Raw genomic sequence first — 20,308 nt, forward strand, 5'->3', positions numbered from 1 at the left:
ATGGGTCAAAACGACGAAGACAGTATTATTATTATTATTCTTTTAAATTTACGCGTCCGGTACAATAAACTATTCTACCCGTGCGCGCGCGTGCGTGTGTGTGTGATATAAGTGTTTCAACGGTTTTGGTTTATCGCCTTCTTCATGTGGGAAATTAAAACCTGACGGTCCAGGCCCGAATTCGATTCGGTGATTTTATATACTCGTCTGTCGCGAACTCTTCCATTTAGTTCATTAATTTTGTGCGATAAACACGCATCACGGAATCATTTTAACAACTATGTTCCAATCGCCAACGCGAATATTTAACAAATAATGCATTATTGTCATTATAATAAAATTATTATTCGATATTTACCGAGTTATGACTATTGTAAATCTATACATTAAAATATATACCACTATGACGTGGCTACGGTGGTGATGGTGTGGTTGTCCGCGGTAGGTATGCCTAATCGTATGGGGTATTATTCACCATTACCATTTAGGCGTTAAATTAATCGCTATTGTCGCTGTCAAAATATCGTTGTCATATTATTATTATTTATTATATATTATTGTGAGTACCCTAAACATGTTAACGCCTTTGGTCATATCGTATTGTTTAGACGTTTACATATTGGTAATCGTAAAATAATTATTAAATAACGATATTAACAATGATGGCGTTATGTAAATGTAATAATGGTAGGTAGACAGGTAGATAGGTAGATAAGGAGGTACACAAGCCTCCGTTTCGCAGAAGGAATACTGGAATACCGCGGTGTACACTGAACGATTCGTGTAGCGATGGGGTCGTCCCCTCCAATTCGTATTGAATTTCAGTACATGAATATTTGACGGGTGTTACTTGAGCCATCAAAAAATACCTGTTTAACAATTTAACAGATAATTTGTTTACTGACAAACGATGGGCTGGGGATTTTATTTTGGTCCCGAAGAGATAGACCACGGAGATTTTGACTCAAAACATAAAAAATATATAAATTTACAAAAATTCTGCTTTGAAAATAATTATTAATAGTAGTCCTGTCTTTTTCTGTTATGTTATTGTATAGTTACTTATTATAATTTATTTATACCGGTACGCTCGGCTTAATTAATTTACCGTTCAATTCTGTATAAAATATAAACGTGGCGAAAAAAATTAATCGCACTGGACTGTACATCATAATAATATAATATAAAAATTGTCAATGTCGTTGCCATAATAAAACTTATAGTTGGCGCGCTATTTAAATATAAATTATATATTACTACCGCGATCGTATAATTTTATACTACTATTATTATTATTATTATTATTATTATTATTATTATTATGATTACAAATGTATTATGTATGTAGTGTGTACTAGGTAAAGTACATTGTCGTTGCCGCAAAACCGCACGATACCGCTTAATAATAATAATATAATAATACATAATAATGATAATATACTACAGGCCGTTATACCGGCCAGAGAGATCGGTCGCGCCGCGGGTTTTACAAATAGTAAAAAAAACGACCGAAATCCGTTCCGTTCGGTGGTAGCCATGATGTTTTCTATTTTTCTTCTTTTACGCGATATATCTTGTGGATTTTTCTACAGCCCGGATGGGATATTTAAGCACAACTTGAACGGGAAGGGGTGGCGGTGGCGTCAACCGTATACCGGGCACGCGGTCTATAATTAGACGCACGTACCGCTATGATACGCGTATACCGCCGCTGCCGCATGTTTATACGCACGGCAATAATAATGACGTATATAAAATATATATATATATTATACATAACGCACACGTTTTATATACATAATATTATAAATGTATGTAATGTGTATTATAATAATGCGTGTGCACGTCGTCGACGCAAGAGAACCTTTCAATTTTCGTATCGCGGGTGGAGTATTATAGGTATTTCCGAGAGGATTTATACGGTCATGTGTAATTTTTTTTTATATTATTTTATTATGTTAAAGAGTGTAAATTCTGCGAGGTCTGTGTGAGTATGTGTGGTGCCGTGTATCCGCACACGTATTCGAGGTAAAAATTCGCCGCGGGACGCCAATGCGCTGCGGCACCGCGACGACAGCGATATTCCGGAGAAGAGAGAGAGAGTGAGAGAGAGATGAAGAGCGAGTGAGAGAGAGACTGTGAGAGCAATACGGGAAGAAGAAAGACCGACCGCCGACTCGATATCACGTTTTCACGGACAATAAAAATAAAAACCCAATTTATCTCGTATATACATAACAACAATAATACCACCTACCTATTTAGATGGGTACCTATGTATACCACCGGTGGTCGCGCGACCTAGCTCCGGCCTGGACCCGATTCAGGTCGACGACGACAATGTACTATGTACATAATAGTGTGTAGTGTATTATATAATATAATAACGCAGTTGCAAGCGCGCACAAGTGCACAACACTCTCACACTCTCACACTGCACAATATCCCGCACAGATGTCTGTGACATAGGGTGTTCCGCTTTCAAAGTCCCCAAATGGACCTTGGCAATAATAATAATAACGATCCCGTCCTGTTTACAAAACAAGTGTATACAAAAAATAAGAAAGACAGGTATGATATATATATATATATGACGTATATATAATTTAGTATATACTCGTAGGTACCTACTGCGTTTACAATATTATATGGTTAAAGACGGTTTCTGGTTGATACCATATAGTATCGTCCCCATCGGCCCTACAGATAACGACAGTCTGCGGCGAGTGCGTGGCAATGCTTTTTATTCTCACCGAGTATAGGATTGTAATTGTTTTCGACTATACCTACGTGCCTGTTAAACGGTCGAAGACAATTTTGCAGTGTAGTTGATCACGTATATTATATAGTTCCGTATATTATTAATTATATATAGGTACACATTTTTGTTCCAAGTGATGCGAGTATGGTGAATATTACAATAAAATTAATATAAAAGGTTAACATAATTTTACCTACAATACTGATGTTTTATACATACATTATTTATGATAACATGTTATATTTTACAAGTGCAGCGTGAACATCTTTCATTGGTCTAAACTATGGTATGTATAATGTATAAAATAATTAATAATAAATGATTTAAATTTTTTAAATCAATAGAGGTAAGTGCTACACTTCGGACTTCTCAATTTGTTGATACGACGATGAATAAAAAAAATTCAACAATGAACAAATGAGTGAATATGCCACGTAGGTCATACAATATAATAGTATTAATTTTCAAATAAATTGAACCTGAAAAATAATTATATTCACGTGGAAAAATCATGTAGTCACCCAGCACATACTATGCATGTTTACATGAGCTTAATAATATTATAGTTGACTAATACGTATTTCATTTAGATTATGATAACATCTTTATAATATATCCTTTCTTCGCAGATTAACTTATGTCTAATAATAATATTACATTTTATGATATAGGTAGGTAACCTACTTGTATTTATAAACGAATTTAACGTCTTGATTTATAATATCAGTGCAGTGTACCTATACGGTTTCTTTAAGGACCGTTTTTTATTTTCCATTTGGTGGGTTAACCTACAGAGTGTTAGGAAGTAAAGTGGTCGAAAGATCAAATACAATAAAACATAAGAATATAAAGCCAATCACTTAATTTATAATTACTAATTCAATTCCCAAAACTATCTCAATAAAAGTGGGATAGGGATAATATAATAATATATAATTGATGATAGTATAAAATGCCATTTAAGTCTAAATAATTGAGTGGTGATTAAAATATAATACATATGAGTCGTACAAATATAATATAATGTAAAATAAATGTACGGTGTACTCATCAATATTGACTATCAAAAATAGCACTTAATCCTTAATCGTATTTTGTTAATTTGACCGTTCACACCGTATAAACCTAGATCGAGTTTTTATAAATTTACTTTCTAACAGATAACACTTATAACAGTTAACAGTTTACTAAGTATACTAATATAACACACGAAAATAAACGAAAATACTTACCAAATGACGTCTCGACCTTATATTTTGTATACTAACGCGAACAGTTGTACCTGTATGTACAATAATATTTCGAAAGCACACATATTATAATATTGATTGTCCACGTAATAATAAAAAATTATATTCATTTCAAAATGGGTTTACCATGTCATAATATACAGTTTCGCGTTACTTTGATAAAATATACTAAGTTCGTGAACAATTTCAGTTAAATTTGTCTTGGTGAACGCACACGCGCAGGTATCTATCTTATAACAACACATATTATTTTACTATTACTGCAGTGTAAAATTAATTAATCTATGATACCTGCTTATCCAAAACCGTATAGAGGGACGGCTCTGCTTATATTATATATGTTATATACACGTCTAGGGATTAATGCGCATTACGCTATGCGGGACATTGTTTTTTATCTCGCTAAATTGTATATTATGTCATAATAATAATAATATATTATTGTGTTTATATTATATTACAAAATCATAAAATTTGTTCGGACGCTGTATTTTTGTAATACAATTTCTACAGTTTTCACATGCGTGCAATGTGCATTATGTATTTTGTAAAATGTCTATTATGATATCATAGATATGTTTACCACGATTGTTTCCCGTTAACATACTTTTTTTTTATTGGGCGCAGTGCGCCGTTCAAAAGCTAACGAATGTCTATTTAAATACTCCTTAAACAGAATATTCGTTCGAAAAAAAAAATATTATTATTTAACGTGCAACTGGGTTGTATACTTGTACCTACTTGTATTTGTGTATTAAATATAATGAGATTAAATCTTGAAAACAATTTAGAAACTTCAATGCCAATATACGTATTAAAAATACGTGATTAATTTATGGTACAATAATGTACAATATTTTACTGTTTTTTTCTTCTATTGTTTTGTTAAATCATTGATTAAAAACACCGAGATAACCCACGTATAATATGGAAAAAAACCGGCAGTAAATATTTCAAGCAATGGTATATCGGTGTATGATGTATTTGTGCGTATATAATATTATGTTATGTACCTACTGTCTCATAATATATTACTATTACTTACCCATTATATATAATAAAGATATATAAAATACGATACTGTTATGTTATTGGGTTAAAATTCTACATGAGACTGTATAGTATTATAATCAAACCAAAATGTTGTTAAAATTATTTTGATTTATAATTTTTTTTTTTGTATCTATAGGTACCTGCAATGATGAGGGTAGAGTTATTATGGAAATATGCCAAAATGTCTTATTTAAAGTTTGAACCCACAAACGATGATTCTGAGTCATTTACTAAAAAATGGCCTTCTTAAAAGCATTTGTAGTTGTACCTATTTCTTCGCTGTCTCGCTATTATTATTAACACAATTTGACAAGGCCTAGAATAATAATTCACTGAACATTTATAATTAAAATAGATATAATATTAATTATTATAGCTATCATACATTATAGTACTCATATTATGTTACATCGCAGATTATTTATATTTTTATTTAATAGCACCACTGTTACGGGTTAAAAAAAAGTTAATTTATCAAATGTTGTATAGTAAAATGATTATAAGGGTTCTATAACGCGACTACGCGATCCTTTATTCTATAAGGCATGTTCGGTTCCAACATTAAAGTCCCTGGCGGACATCTGAACGACTACGGGGGTATAAAGCGCAGCTGACGACGGCGTCATACTTCTTATTCAATTTTCGGTATTCTTCGTCGTGTACAATGTATATTATATTATTGTAAAATCGGATACTAATAAGTAACAATGAATTTTGTTTTTTAACCGTTTCGGTGGTGAACCTGCGGGTTGTGTACATGTGACGTCACACTCGCTGAGCTGTTGCTTGTCTTACTATATTATAATAGTGCAACAGTGCAATGAGGGAAAAAATAAACTCAGATCATTAAATAAATCGTTCGGATCAGCAGTCACACTCGTGTTCGGTGTAATTGCTGCTGTCGTCGTCGGGTCGAGAAGTTTTCCCTGTGCTCAGATTGTATAATTGATTCAAATTTAACACACGTAATTATTATCACTATGGTGTCTGCGACGTATAATTTTTCCGCGGGTCACACAATACGACACGGGGCGACGCGAATGTACGCGTCATATTATGTACACGCGTATTTGAAATAATAATCATATATATTATAATAACACTAAAACTTCTTGGCAACCGCGTCGTCGTTATAATAATAAGCTCGTATAAACCTCGTAATGTATACTTACACTGTTAAAATATATCTATGTGTAATTTTTTTTATTAGTATTGAAGCTATTAGATTACCGGTAATTTATGTTCGTTTTCCATTAAAACAATTTATCATATTATCGGATTGTTGTTGTTGTTGTAGTTTTTATTTTGTTTAATATAATATACCGTATTTTTTCTTTTCCCTCTCTTTATATCTATCTGTCTGTCTCTTTCCATATTCATCTATCTATAATATTCGTCTATCTCTCTCTCGCTATACATACGTCGCAATACCGCCGTCATTCGTCATAAATACGCACAGTGCACACAGCGCTTTAATATGGTCATTATACACCACTTCGGCTAAAGCGAAATGCCCCAGTTGGATCGAAATCCTGTGGGAAAATTGCGGGGCGAGTTATCGCAAAGTCTGCCGCAAAAATTATCATATTATAATAATATATCCGTGAAATGCGCACTCTTCCGACCACGGGTCAACGACAGTTTTTTCATCTTATTTCACTCTTGTCGTATATTTTTCGCGATCCAGTGCAGACTATCTTTCGCAATCTCTCATTGTCGTGTGTATTACAATAATAGCACTGCGCAGGAACACGTACAAATAAAAGTACCGATGTACCTTATATCTAATATAGTATACCTTTATGTACGATATAGAATAGCAGCAGTGATACACACTACTATAGTATCTTATAATAGTGTAAAATCGGTATGAGAGAAAAAATTAAAATAGATGCAACGAAAGAAACCTGTTAATTATTATAATCTTTATTGGGTTACTTCATATCGTGTACTTGCGTGTATAATACGTGTTTAGAACGACAACGGTTCACCACACGCTTGACGACCTAGGGGAGAAGGGGAAAACCTATTGGGCGAGGTGTGTGTGTGTGTGTGTGTGTGTGTGTATACAGCTGACAAGTGTACCTCGTGTTAGCGTGTATAATAATATATAATATATAAATATATAATATTATAATATTCATGTTCATACTGATAAATAATAATGTATATTATAATATAATATGTATAAGTACCTACTATTATAAGTGTATGCTGTATAACACATTAATATAATACTAGGAAATAATTTTATATTGCGCGATTATCCGTGATGATTCATTTCGTGGACAATTCAAAGGTTTCAAGTACGTGCATTATTTTAACTTCATATTTAAATCGATTCGAAATATTATTATTATTATGTTTATATTATTTTTATGCGAGCGTGTTTAATATTTTGTTTACTGTTAATGTGAAAAAACCACTGAGGGTTATCAATATGAAAAATTGTCCAAATAACTATTTTTTGATTGGGGGAGCGAGGACATGCCCATTCAACGCCAACCCCCCGATGGGAGCACCTGTTGCGTATGTGTACAATCTAAATTGTTCAAACCTCGGTTGCGCATACACGATAGTCGATAACGATATTATTATAGTAGGTACAATGTATGTACAAACGGACATCGCTTAATATTGTCATGCATCAAAAGTATTGAAATACGTGCTCATCGTACGTATAAGTGTATTATTTAAGTTTTCGTCGAAATCAGTCGGCCAGTCGGCCAGGCTCATCGATTATATCGGAGGTGATCGTACCAGTCCGCAGTCGTATAAATTGTATGGTATGGAACAGAGAAACGCTGTTATTATATAGTTCGGCCAACAATGAATCCTATTCCTTGAGTCGGTGGTGTTGAGAAGGGAGAGGGTGGAATAACCGATCTTTTTGCGGTGCGAGGTACCGCATAAACTTAATATACACCGGTGTGGTATTTAAACGAAATAAAATATCCGTACAATAGATAAAACTTACATGAGAAAAAATACCATAATAATAATAATAAACAACCCGACACGAATCTTGCCTGCAAACACGCATAAAATAATATTATGATGCGTGCTGCCCGTGTTGGTTTTGGTTCTGGTGACTGGTAGGAGGGTTGTTTATGGACGCCCCAATTATAGGTAGACTTTGTCGTTTCCAAAACGTACTGGCATTAATTGATATAATATTCTTAATGTTTAATCAGGAATACGGGACGATCTCCATCAGGAATATTGTATTATTTTTAGATGTATAGGAAGGACATTAACCGCCGCCGTCGTCAAACGGTCGACGATCGAGCGCGCGCCAACGAACCGGTTTCCAGCTATAATATAATAATGGCCCACCACGGCATTACCATGGTATTATGCAACCGACCGCACACGCCAGTCTGGTACAGTCGGATTTCATTGCAACTTGTGTTAAACGCACTTATACCCTAGAGTATAAAAGGTTGAAGGTGGCCGGTTGTAAGTAATACGGAGCTTTCCCTAAAATGGCAAAAAACCATCTTACACGAGACTTTTACACCTACAGTGTAACGGCCTGCCATGTATAAACGGATTTTTATATTGATTTTTGTTGGAGTTCATCTTATACAAGTTTTAAAAATTAAAATAGATATTTTTTCAATTTTGACTTTTGAAGGCACTTTTTTTAGTATCGGAGTCGGCAATTAATCTGCGGTAACATTTATTGATACTTCACCAAAAATTGAAAGTCGACTGAGGGGACTAAGTTCACTTATTTCAGATCGGGAATAATACCTCTTGTGGCGCCTGTGCACATAAGTCCACCAATACAGCCGAGAAACGGAAATAAAATATTATACTGTAGTCTGTATCAGATACACCAGTTAGTACCCGGGAATGATATAGGCATGTATTATATTGTTCATTCTAACAGTACCCAGCAGACTGTAGTATCTTGCTAAAAATCCCACCGATCGAATGCCCGAGTCGGCGTGAAGACAGCGCGCGTTTGAACTTTAAAGTCGAAGTCACCAATTGATATGTTCAAAATGTATATGATATTATAGTGGCACGGTTCGTATGAAATAATTGAAGTACACGCGCGCAAACGTAAGAAAACCATGGCGCTTAAAATAAAACATGAGTCACGGACTCACGGTTTTGTTTTTCCGCCTCCAATAATGATAATAATATTATTATTGTGTGATTATTTTAATATAAAATTATTATTACAAATTACAATATAACGTATATTGTGTCGAGTGTGCAAATTGTAAAAATCGCAAACGACGTCGTAGACGACAGCGGTGGCGGCGGCGGGTTCTAACACTAGGCGTTTTTTTTATCTCTGAAGGAAATGCCTACTCGAATAACGGATTATAATATTAAATGTACATGTATTTTTTTATTAATATAATTATTACTATACAATAAAGCTTTTTATGATTTTTGTGTGTATAATGAAAAGGCGGTGGCTCTAAGATGAGATAAGGTTCCACGTTGAAGGTCGGCCGCTTATCAAACCGCTCGCACGCCGAACAATAAGATGCCATTTTTATTTATCGTCACATTGTATACTGTTATTATTGTTATTATTATATATTTTATTATTATTATATGTGTGTCGTTTTGTGTTGTTGTATACGTTAAAAAATAAAAAACAACTGATTAAACGGAGCGCACACAAGTGTTATTTATATTCGCGTCGCCCAAAGACCGTGGGAACGGTAAGACGCGACGGTGGCGACGACGTCGTCGACGGCGGTAGAAACGCCGCCGCCTCACGACGTGCGATGCAATAGAAGAAGACCGACCGAGAGTGAAGAGAGAAAGAGTTAGAGAGGCTGTATATATAAGCGAGCGGGGGTGAGACGGAGGAAAAGCAGATCGACGAGCGTGTGAGAGAGAAGATTCGACTCGAACCGCCGTCAATAGGATCCGATTGTTAGCGAGACAATATTTACGAGCTCGAAATGTTGACCGTGTGAGCACGTCAATGATAATTGATAACCGCGTGGTATGTGTGTGTGTGTGTGTGTGTGTGTGTGCGCGCGCAGTGTGCGGATGTTTTGCTGAGTCGAACGGATTTACGTATTGGGTCACTTCGTAAAATATATTTTTCGTCGTCTATATTATATGATATACGTCTCGCTGCTGCAGTATTGACCCTTTGACTTTATATAGTTGTTGCCGTCGTCGAGAGCAGTCTCGTTTCTGCCCGGCCAAAGGGCTCAGCCTTACAATGGGGCTATAGGGATCAGGATATACTCCCTCAAAACATTTGAGGTTCATTTAAATATTGTGTGTTTTGCAACAAATGTCCATACAAATTGCAATCAGAGTCAACAATATACTCTACAATAATAATACTGACTGCGTTACCTATGAGCCGTAATTTGTGGATATTATAAACACGACAAGTAGACGGTATTAAAATAATAAAATGTATAAGTACTTATATAGTTCAAGTCCGACCCAGGCAATCGATCGTCTTCGGCAGCTTCACTATATATTGTGCGTATATAAAGTTATAGATATAGGTAATTATTATTAAATCACGCAGTGATGTTGGCGGGCAAGTAGTACAATGGGGCAGGTCCGAATAGCTTATACCGCCGTCGGTTTGTGGCCAAATTTATTCACCGGCCCCGACGTGTGCACCTGCACATATTATGAAAATATGCGTGGATAATAATAACGCGGATAAAATAAATATAGACTCGTCAGTACATTTGATTTATTCACATTATAATATTACAGTCAACGATGACGCGTACCTATTGGCGATTGAAAGCTTATCAATTATCAGGCCGGCGGGGGGTGGATCTGTAACGGGGAACATGTAAAATAACATATAAATGATACACAGCGTCCCCATTACATCTTATCAATTTCAATCGCCAATAATATACATACCACATGTATATTGTATAGATCGCGCGCTCGTCTGTTTCGTCGGGTCGTGTGGGCGTCACTTTTGAGCTGCATTATCAGACGCATCGGCAATAATAATATTATCGAAAACTCGTAATTCATAATAATATTATTACATTACTATTATTTAGGTGTTGCAGGTTAACCTCGGTATTATTATATTTTATACGCCGCTTGCCAATACCCGGTCAGTGCGCCTGTACGATATACGTAGTGGATGTAGGTATAATATTATTATAGTATACAAAATAATTGTAATACGTAATACATAATATTATTAAATGTATATATGTGAACTGTGTATATACTGCACTGCAGATACCGGTGAGAAATTATTATCGTTTCGGAGTTCAGAGGACGGCAGTAATTCGGAATGTCTTAATGTATTATACCTATGCGTGTTCTTAAAAATAATACATATTTAGTTTTTGCCGTGCAGTAAAATACACTGCAGTATAAATAGCTGGCGTACTACGTATACTAGCTGCTGCTACTTTATTATGATGTACAACCGGCGCCTGTGTATTATATAATTTAATATTATGATAATATTATGATATATTATGTGCGGTATTATTATTTTTATTATTATACATGATGTATGAGTGTATCTTTTTTCCGTCGGCTCGCGATTGTATCAAAATATAAACTTGATTAACGCATAACGCGTTTAATAAATTTGTTTTTATCAGAAACAACACATCCATGAATGTGTTTAAAATGCCGCCGAGATCTGTTGATATTGCATTGTACCAAGCGATTGTCGCCGTTGCAGATTTTTATGCGTAAAAAACACAATGATGGCATTTTTCGCCTGAAAACTAAAATTATACCAAACCGTTTTTTGAACACATCCGCGGGAAGCTGACTCCCACGCCAACCACTGAAATCTCGCTACTTGCCCGCCCACCCACGAGAGCTCTTGAGTATTTAAACTTAATCATTAAAACGGTGACTAATGTCGTCTACTCATATTATTCGCATACACGTACCTACTTTATTAGTTAGGTGTTTGCAAGTACTAGGTCAAGTATCCATTCAATCTAAATGACTTAATATCTCGCAATAATTTGTTTTTGCAGACTTACTGCTGTCAATAGCCACACTACGTATACCTATATCTAATTTAATTTATAATTTATTTTTCTTTATTGATCTTAAGTTTTGCCAACTATGGCCATTAGCATTTTTGTAGGGGTGGTTATGGTTGGTTGAAGAACACGTGTATGTTGGGCGAGGATTCGTCACTAAAAACCCGGGTGGTCAGTGGTCACCTATCCGGGAACTAGCGACGTCGCCTGACGCTTGACCTCAGTACACGTTTGGTATTTATTTTATGCGAGTAGGTACTTACTATAAGTTCATTATCTGCACCCCGCGGAAACAGTTAGTATATTATATATATTTAAGTAATATGTGACGTGTTCAAACTTCAAAATCGAAAGTTTATTTTTCGAAATAGTCCTTTAGGTATTCGCCCACGATAAAATATTTTAATATTATACTGTTCTAGTTTCGTTAAAAAAATGTCTTATCTTGATTTTTTTTTTTGTTTTTGCTATAGTCACCTCACCAGAACAACCCAATGGGAAGATCCGAGAAAGAGCTTGGCCGCTCAAGCGGCGAACCAACACCAGCGCAGCGCCGAACAATTGCTAAGCCCCGGCAACGACAGTGGATCGAGCACGAACGCTACCAGCACTCCAACAAACTCGCCTCCGCACATTCATTCAACCCTCCAAGGTGAGTTAACATTTTCATTTACAATATATTTTTTTGGTATCGCAATAATAATATTATATATTATTTACTTATAACATATCATGTAATAAGTACTTATAACGCATAGTACCATGAGTCACATTTATAACCTTTATGCGTCTACATTATGCGTGCCGTACGGTCGTCGCTAAGGCGACCCGCGAGCGCAAACAAAAATGACCCAACTTAATTTTAGTCAAATTTTAACCCCGTACGTTTCGGTCCTTGTATATATTATAGGAGCGAACAAAAACGTAACACTAGGACCGCTGCCCGAAGGATGGGAACAAGCCGTCACCGGTGACGGCGAGACTTACTTCATAAACCACATTGCCAGGACCACGTCGTGGTTCGATCCGAGAATACGTAAGTGTGACTTGATTATTTGATTACCCTATATACCTAGAGTTTACAATTAAAGTATACGGCCATAGAACGTTTGGGTGAATAGTCATACTACTCATGCTACAATATGTATATCTACCGTTTAGGCGAGTGTTTATTTTTCCAATAATTCCGTTTGGGTATTGGTTGAATAAATTTGAATATTATATAGGTTTATACTGATACTTTATATTGATAAATGAATGTTTATATATTGTATATCTAGTAAGAAGTTATGTACAGTCATAATATTATAAACATTTTTTTTTTTTTTTTAATCACATTCATACTTAATAAATAGTAATGAATAATGTAGGTATAAAATATAAAATAAAATCACATGCGCATCAAGGCCCATATCGGCATCTCGGTCGCGCAGGTAAAAATGAATATATTCACCCAAACAACCACTGTCCATGTGCACTCACTACAACAACTCATACTATGTACATTTATATATTATTATGCTCGTGTTTACAGCCGTTCATTTGCAAAGAGCGCCAACGTCGGGCGCCGTGCTGCCTTCCGGTTCTGCGTCGTGGCTGGCAAACGGCGTTTCCGGTTTGTCGCAGTCGCTCCAAGCCTCCCAGCAAAAACTCAGGTTACAATCGCTTCAATTAGAGCGCGAACGTTTAAAGAGTCGCCAACAGGAAATCATTCGTCAGGTAAAAAGCAACTATTAGGTATATTGATGATAATTAATATAATATATAGTATATATTACCTATTGACCTATAGTGTATATGATATATATTCTGATGAACGTGACCTAGAGACCCCCCCCCCCAATCAAACCAACATCATTAGTTGATGAAAGGGAGTGCTAATACATTGTACATGTGCTCACCCTTTTTATCTAGTATTACAGTAGATTTATTCAAAAAATGATTTTTTAGTTATACATTTTTATAACAGACAGCATTTTGTAATGATAATATTATAATAATATTTTTAAGCAACAAATGGGTGTCTGGTAAAGGCCATATTTTCGAATAGATTTTTCTATATAATTTAAGGAGTGCAGTCATGTGGGGATGCAGACTTCTATTTTTTGTTGCTAATTTTAGTGCCGCCCGGTAGCGCCTCTCAATGGCACGAGTATATAGTGGCTCATATTGTTGGCGCCTTTTCCGACATGAGACGGCCTGCAGTAACGGCGTCATTGCGCCGAGAAACGATTGATTCAATCGGCGTCTAAAATATTATCGCACTGTCATGTTATTATAATGTATTAAAATATATGTTTGTGTGTGCGCAGCAAGATCTGATGCAACGCTCGGGTCAGACGAACAACGACCTCGACCCGTTCCTATCGTGCAGCAGCAGTAGCGTAGATCATTCGCGGCAAGAATCGGCCGACAGCGGCTTGGGCCTGGGAAACAACTACTCGCTGCCGCACACTCCCGAAGACTTTTTGTCGTCCAACATGGACGACAACATGGACTGTACTTCAGGTAAGGACCAAAGACTATTTTTCGTGTAATACATCTGTAGGTATACGATAAATAATTGTTGTTGCTGTTATTATCACAACAATATCGTAACCTGACCTAACGGTATGTTTTTTTTTTATTATTAATTTTGTTTCGTTTTCCTTTGTTCACGCACTTGTGGGGTGTACAGAGAGCGATAATCCGGGTCCTTCGTCCATGTCGGTAGTCGATTCACAGGAAATGTCCACGTTGGATGTCACCGACGACTTAGTCCCGTCGCTTCAAGTAAATAGAATCAATACTTACTATTATAGAATTATAGAATTGCAATAATATAGCAAACACGACCGATCTATCCCGGCCAAACTCTCATGCAGTGTTATTGTATAGTTATTTATTATGATCTTTTTTTTCTGTTTTCTAGTTAGGGGACGAATTTATAAGTATGGACGAAGTACAATTGTTGATCGACCCGAACAATAAACCAGGATCGATTTTGACTTGGCTTTAAAAACGTCTCGCACATTAACTGTGTTTTTAAGTTTATTATTATTTTTTTTTTAATGTCACCCTCATAAAGAAATTTAAAATGTATACATAAATATATATTTATTTATGTGTGTGCGTGTGTGTGTACAAGATATGTTTGTCATATTAACCTAGTCTAAGAATTATGAACGTATGTGTGTCGTATGACGTGTGAAAAATTATTTATGACGTTGCACTATATTATTATATTAATACAATATTATATTATAGAGTATCGCCCCGGCGCAGCGGCGTTATAGCGCGTATGTCACGTAACTAATTATCGATTGTTCCGTTTTAGGTTTATATAGATTATAATAAATATTATTATTATCAAAAAACAATGCGCGTAAGCACCGGTGAATCGGATAATAAAACAAAAACAAAACTGTGTTAGATTGAAATTTGAATGTCGAAACGTCGTCGTGGTTGAAAGCACTGCCGCCTGCCTTTCCATCCAATCCACCCCTAAACGAAATAAGCATTTAAATGAATTATTTTATCGGTCGTATATTACAGAGAGTGGGATCAGCCAGACGTTTTTATACCAACGGAAATTTCAATATTCATTTTTATTTTCATTCACTGCCAAAATCGAAAGGGTTAGATTTTACAGGGTATATGAAATGTATTACTTCAAATATACATAGGTATTATGTATGTTATTGAACATTTGTAAATTGTATTTATAAATCATCTTTTCACATAATATATAATATACATGTAATATATTATACTCATGCAAGGTAATTATTTTAATATGAACTTGTCAATATCTCTAGAAATGTAAGTATAACATGACTGCTGCAAGTAGTTCGCACAAGTTTCTAAAACGTTCAACACCATCCCTACATTTTCAATGTCCATAGGCTTTTATAACTGACAAATGGTAACACATAAATTACACGACACCATAGTATTATATTATACGACTTTAATTTTTATCAAATTTACGTTATTTTTATAATAAAACGACCTGCTTTTGCCAAATGCAAATACATATTAGTTGACATATTTAGACCGATATTGAACGATTTGTGTTAAAATAATTACCGTGCGTCTCTACATGTATGTATATATTATATATATTTTTTTAATTTTAAATCACTATGAAAAATGTTGTGAGTATGTGTGTATTTGCGTTTAAATAACGCCAATTATTAATACGATAAGATTTATTCGAACTGATCAAAACAATGAGTGCCTTAAAAAACTTAAGCAATATTTATGTAACCGTCCTTATTTGTTGAATATATTATGTTGAATGCGCGGAAACGTTTTATTTATCTTGTTGACAGTATTAAGTTTATATTATTATGTATTTTTGTTCTCATGATATATTTTTAAATTATAGAGTTGCAAATGACAATCGTACTTAAGTCCTCGCTACGTGCGTATTCATCCACCTAGAGTGGAGCGCCATACGGAAGCGAGTTATCACCCCCCCCCCCTCCCGGCCACCAACACTTTTACAATAGCACACTTAAATTTGTTCGTATAAAATTTATTCTCGTGCTTCATGAATCATATTGTAATAGTGTAGCTGTTTAGGTAGGTAATGATGTTATTATTACGATTAAACTGTAAATAATAATATTAATTATGAAAAATAATTATAATAAGATTGAAAAAACAACAACATAAACCCGTCATCAGGCATGGGCTAGATGTGAAGTTGTTGTTAATAATATAATTTTGTATGGTTATAAATATATAGTATAAATATATACATTTATAAAAATATTACGTTTAGTTAAATTTGCTCAACTGTGAAGTTGGAATATTATTTCGATTATCTAATTATCTATTAAATCTGTACTTCTTTTACGTGTTAAGTTTAAATTAATTGTATGTTGTTCATAATGTATTTCAAAAATCAATAATTAAGTGATAATGTTAGACAAAAAAAAAAATTTTAAAAAAAATAGAGCTTTGAAATTATATACTTAGTTGATCATTAATATTGTTCTTTTGACATTGTTTAGATGAATTATTGTATGTTTTTCTTTACTAACTCTAAAATTTACGTTTTAATTTTAAAACACTTATTAATAATATTAAGACTGTTTGTTCTTTATATAAATTATGATTGTATCGATTGTGTCGTATATTATGTACATTTATTATTAGTAGTTGTAAAATTTTATGTAAATGTGTGTGCAATCCAGCTCTATATTTATCTAATAAAAAAAAAGAAGAAAATCCGAAAACGATGAGGAACCATATTGATATTATAATTAATTGTGTACAAAAATATAATCATATAATGGTAGGTACAAACGATGAAAGAATACTTCGCCAAACTGCGAATATATCGTTTTAGCAATATGCATAATGCCTACTAAATATATTATTATCTATATTATTGTATAATATATTACTACGTTTGTGCCCAAAATATACTGAATATTATGTATCTCTGCATCTAAATAATAATGTATATTATCTATATACCTATATAAATAATATATACGTTTGAGAATTATGTGCCTATTTTTGTAATGTTAAACAAATTTATATAATATATATTATAAATAAATGTATTTTTTTATTCTTAATTTGTAATCCATTCAGATTTAAAACTACCAATATAGTCTTCTTTTCCGGCTATTAATGATTTTTGGTTTAGTATATATTACAAACTATTTACAAATATTACAATACCACGAGTACCAGATATCGATACCAGTAAGTATTTACCATTTGTACCCCGCTGAGTGCAATTAACTATGTTGCTGCAACTATACTGTCTACGTAATACTAATATAATATTATTAATATGGTACTTACCTAAATATCGGCGGGTATGTGCCATGTTGTGACGATAAGTAGGTTACTTGCTTATTAAACTTTGGTAATTTATATGGGTACTGCATGTATATCATACCAATAACAGCACGGATTCCTTATAGTAAATTACAGTCAGCTAAAATCTCATATTTCCCCGTTGTGCATAATATGCTATACGCCTATACGACCTCATGAATATTTAAAAAAAATTGAGTTTATGGGATTGTAAAACTTAATTTTGATAAATTATACTAAATATCTAGAGAAAAATGTAGAATTATAATTATTAGATAAATAACAAGCTTGAGAGGAATTCATGTCAAACTATTGGTTAAGACAAAAATAATTTAATACCAGCATTTAGATAAGTTAAATAAATAATAAAAAAAACTCTATTAATATATTACAGTTAAAATAATTATGGACGATAAAAGTTAAATACAATGAGTGCGTATTAATTACATATAAGTATAATGTTCGATTTCTGTCTTAGACAAAAAAACATTTCAAGTATTCACATGTAAACTGGATTATAAAGTTAAGCTACAAATTATATGTATATATTTGTTTATAATGGTTGGCTAATGGCTGTAATTAATATTTAACTAATAGTTATTAAAATATTTTTTAAACATTTAATAATGGCCATACATTTTCTATTAAAGGCTCTGAATTTTAAATATTTATGTACCTACAGGTACAGTGGTACACAATATATTCATATTATATAATTATATACCCATATAAATGCATTATATTATATTTATTAATTATATTCAATTTTAGTGTAATTGTTGTAATATTGTTTTTCCAATTTTTATATATTTGTTTCGATTTTTATTATGTAGAAGTTGTATTTTTCCGAATGGTTTTTTTTGTTATTTACTATCGAATTTCAGTTGTATCTATATTATATATAGTAACCTGCTGATCCCGCGCACTCCGTTGCCAATAAAAAATTACAAATTTAAAAAATATTGTGATTGTTCAACTCCTTTTGGGTGAAACTTTGCCTCCCTGATAGGCAATCTGACTACGTTGGATTGCGGACAATGTGCCACAACATATCAAATAGGCAATATGTGCGAAAATTTGATTTGATGCATGCTTGCACCTGATCTGCCTGATTAACCAATAGCAACCAGATAATAATAAATACTAATTTCTACTAATTATGTCTCCTATAACCAATAGCTACCATTTATAAATACAAATTTCCACCGTAAATATCAAAAATCAAAATACTAAAATCACGATTAAAAAATGGTGGTTGCGGATAGGAGGGTGAAAAATACTTAACTACCTATTCTCATACCTAGGTACTAAATATACAAAACAATGTTATTAAAATCAGTTGAGCCGTTTTAGAGGAGTTCGACCACAAACGCTGTGACAAGAGGTTTTAATATATTAGATAATGTTAAATGAATTATACATGTATAAGGTCGTACTCGTATTCTCAATATATTGTACTAAATTATTTATTTATATATTTTCGTAGTACTCGTTATTATTATTATAAGAAATCCGTATCATATGTATATGGTTATTGAGCGTAACATTGATTTTGGATTAAGATTAGATAGGTTAAATACCTAATTAAGGAGCGCCACATCAATATTGGTTTTCTGTGTCCATTTCGCGCGTATAGTATAGTTTATAAGTAAATATAACATATATATTATAGTAACAAAAATATTCTGTACTCCCACAATTATAACCTTCTGGTTCAGTTTAAGGAAGCGGGACCTATTATACCTAGGTTTTATACAAAATAGGTATAATTATATCTATTGTTGATTGCCTGGATAGTTTTTTAATATTTCAATTTTTTAAGAAGTGATTAATGGTTAAAAATAAGAGAAATTAGGTTAAATTTTAAAGAACCCTTATTTTAAAAAAAAATTAAATATTCAAAACTGTCCGGTCAATGCACAGAAAATTTCTTCTTCTTTTGAAATTAAAATTTTGACGACAGTGGATCACAACGATTCAAAATCGTAGAAACTTGAAACATTCCTGCACTTTAACTGCAGTGTAACTTAGATAATTATTTTCTATACACAATAAAAATAACAAAGTATTCAAATTAATTTAAGTAATATCAATAGGTGTTCCGGTGGTTCCTACTTTCTAGGGCTGTTACTGGACTGTCTAATTGAGTCGATGAGGTTCACACTCGTAGTCGTCAGTTTATCCTGATAATAAGTTTATCCTCTGAAGAACTGTGAGTGTACTCAATAGCGCAGGTGTAGATATGGGGACACGCCCTCTACCAATAGATTTTTTTATGTTATAATATAATGTATGCCAACCGAAGGCCGTAGATGTTCTTTTTCCATAAAAGCATAACCCTTGATGCCGGAACAGGTAATTGATGAACTATCAAAAAAAAGTTCAAAAATTAGATCTTGGGTACTTTTCGGTTATCGTACTCCAACGGTCGGCCGGTT

The 20,308-nt window shown here is 33.6% G+C and overlaps 1 protein-coding gene across 1 annotated transcript in view; it reads left to right on the forward strand.

Annotated features, from left to right (window-relative positions):
* LOC100162199 (transcriptional coactivator YAP1) overlaps nucleotides 1–17,608 on the forward strand; it is a 35,192-nt gene extending 17,584 nt beyond the window's left edge. Inside the window, exons 2-7 of the mRNA XM_001948007.5 lie at nucleotides 12,524–12,702; nucleotides 12,961–13,086; nucleotides 13,585–13,769; nucleotides 14,363–14,558; nucleotides 14,728–14,822; nucleotides 14,962–17,608. Coding sequence (XP_001948042.1) covers nucleotides 12,524–12,702; nucleotides 12,961–13,086; nucleotides 13,585–13,769; nucleotides 14,363–14,558; nucleotides 14,728–14,822; nucleotides 14,962–15,048 — 868 coding nt within the window. The 3' untranslated portion in view covers nucleotides 15,049–17,608. The remainder of the gene's footprint in view (nucleotides 1–12,523; nucleotides 12,703–12,960; nucleotides 13,087–13,584; nucleotides 13,770–14,362; nucleotides 14,559–14,727; nucleotides 14,823–14,961) is intronic.
* Nucleotides 17,609–20,308: the final 2,700 nt, after the last annotated feature.

Source organism: Acyrthosiphon pisum, chromosome A1 (assembly GCF_005508785.2).
Source record: "Acyrthosiphon pisum isolate AL4f chromosome A1, pea_aphid_22Mar2018_4r6ur, whole genome shotgun sequence".
NCBI lineage: Eukaryota > Metazoa > Arthropoda > Insecta > Hemiptera > Aphididae > Acyrthosiphon > Acyrthosiphon pisum.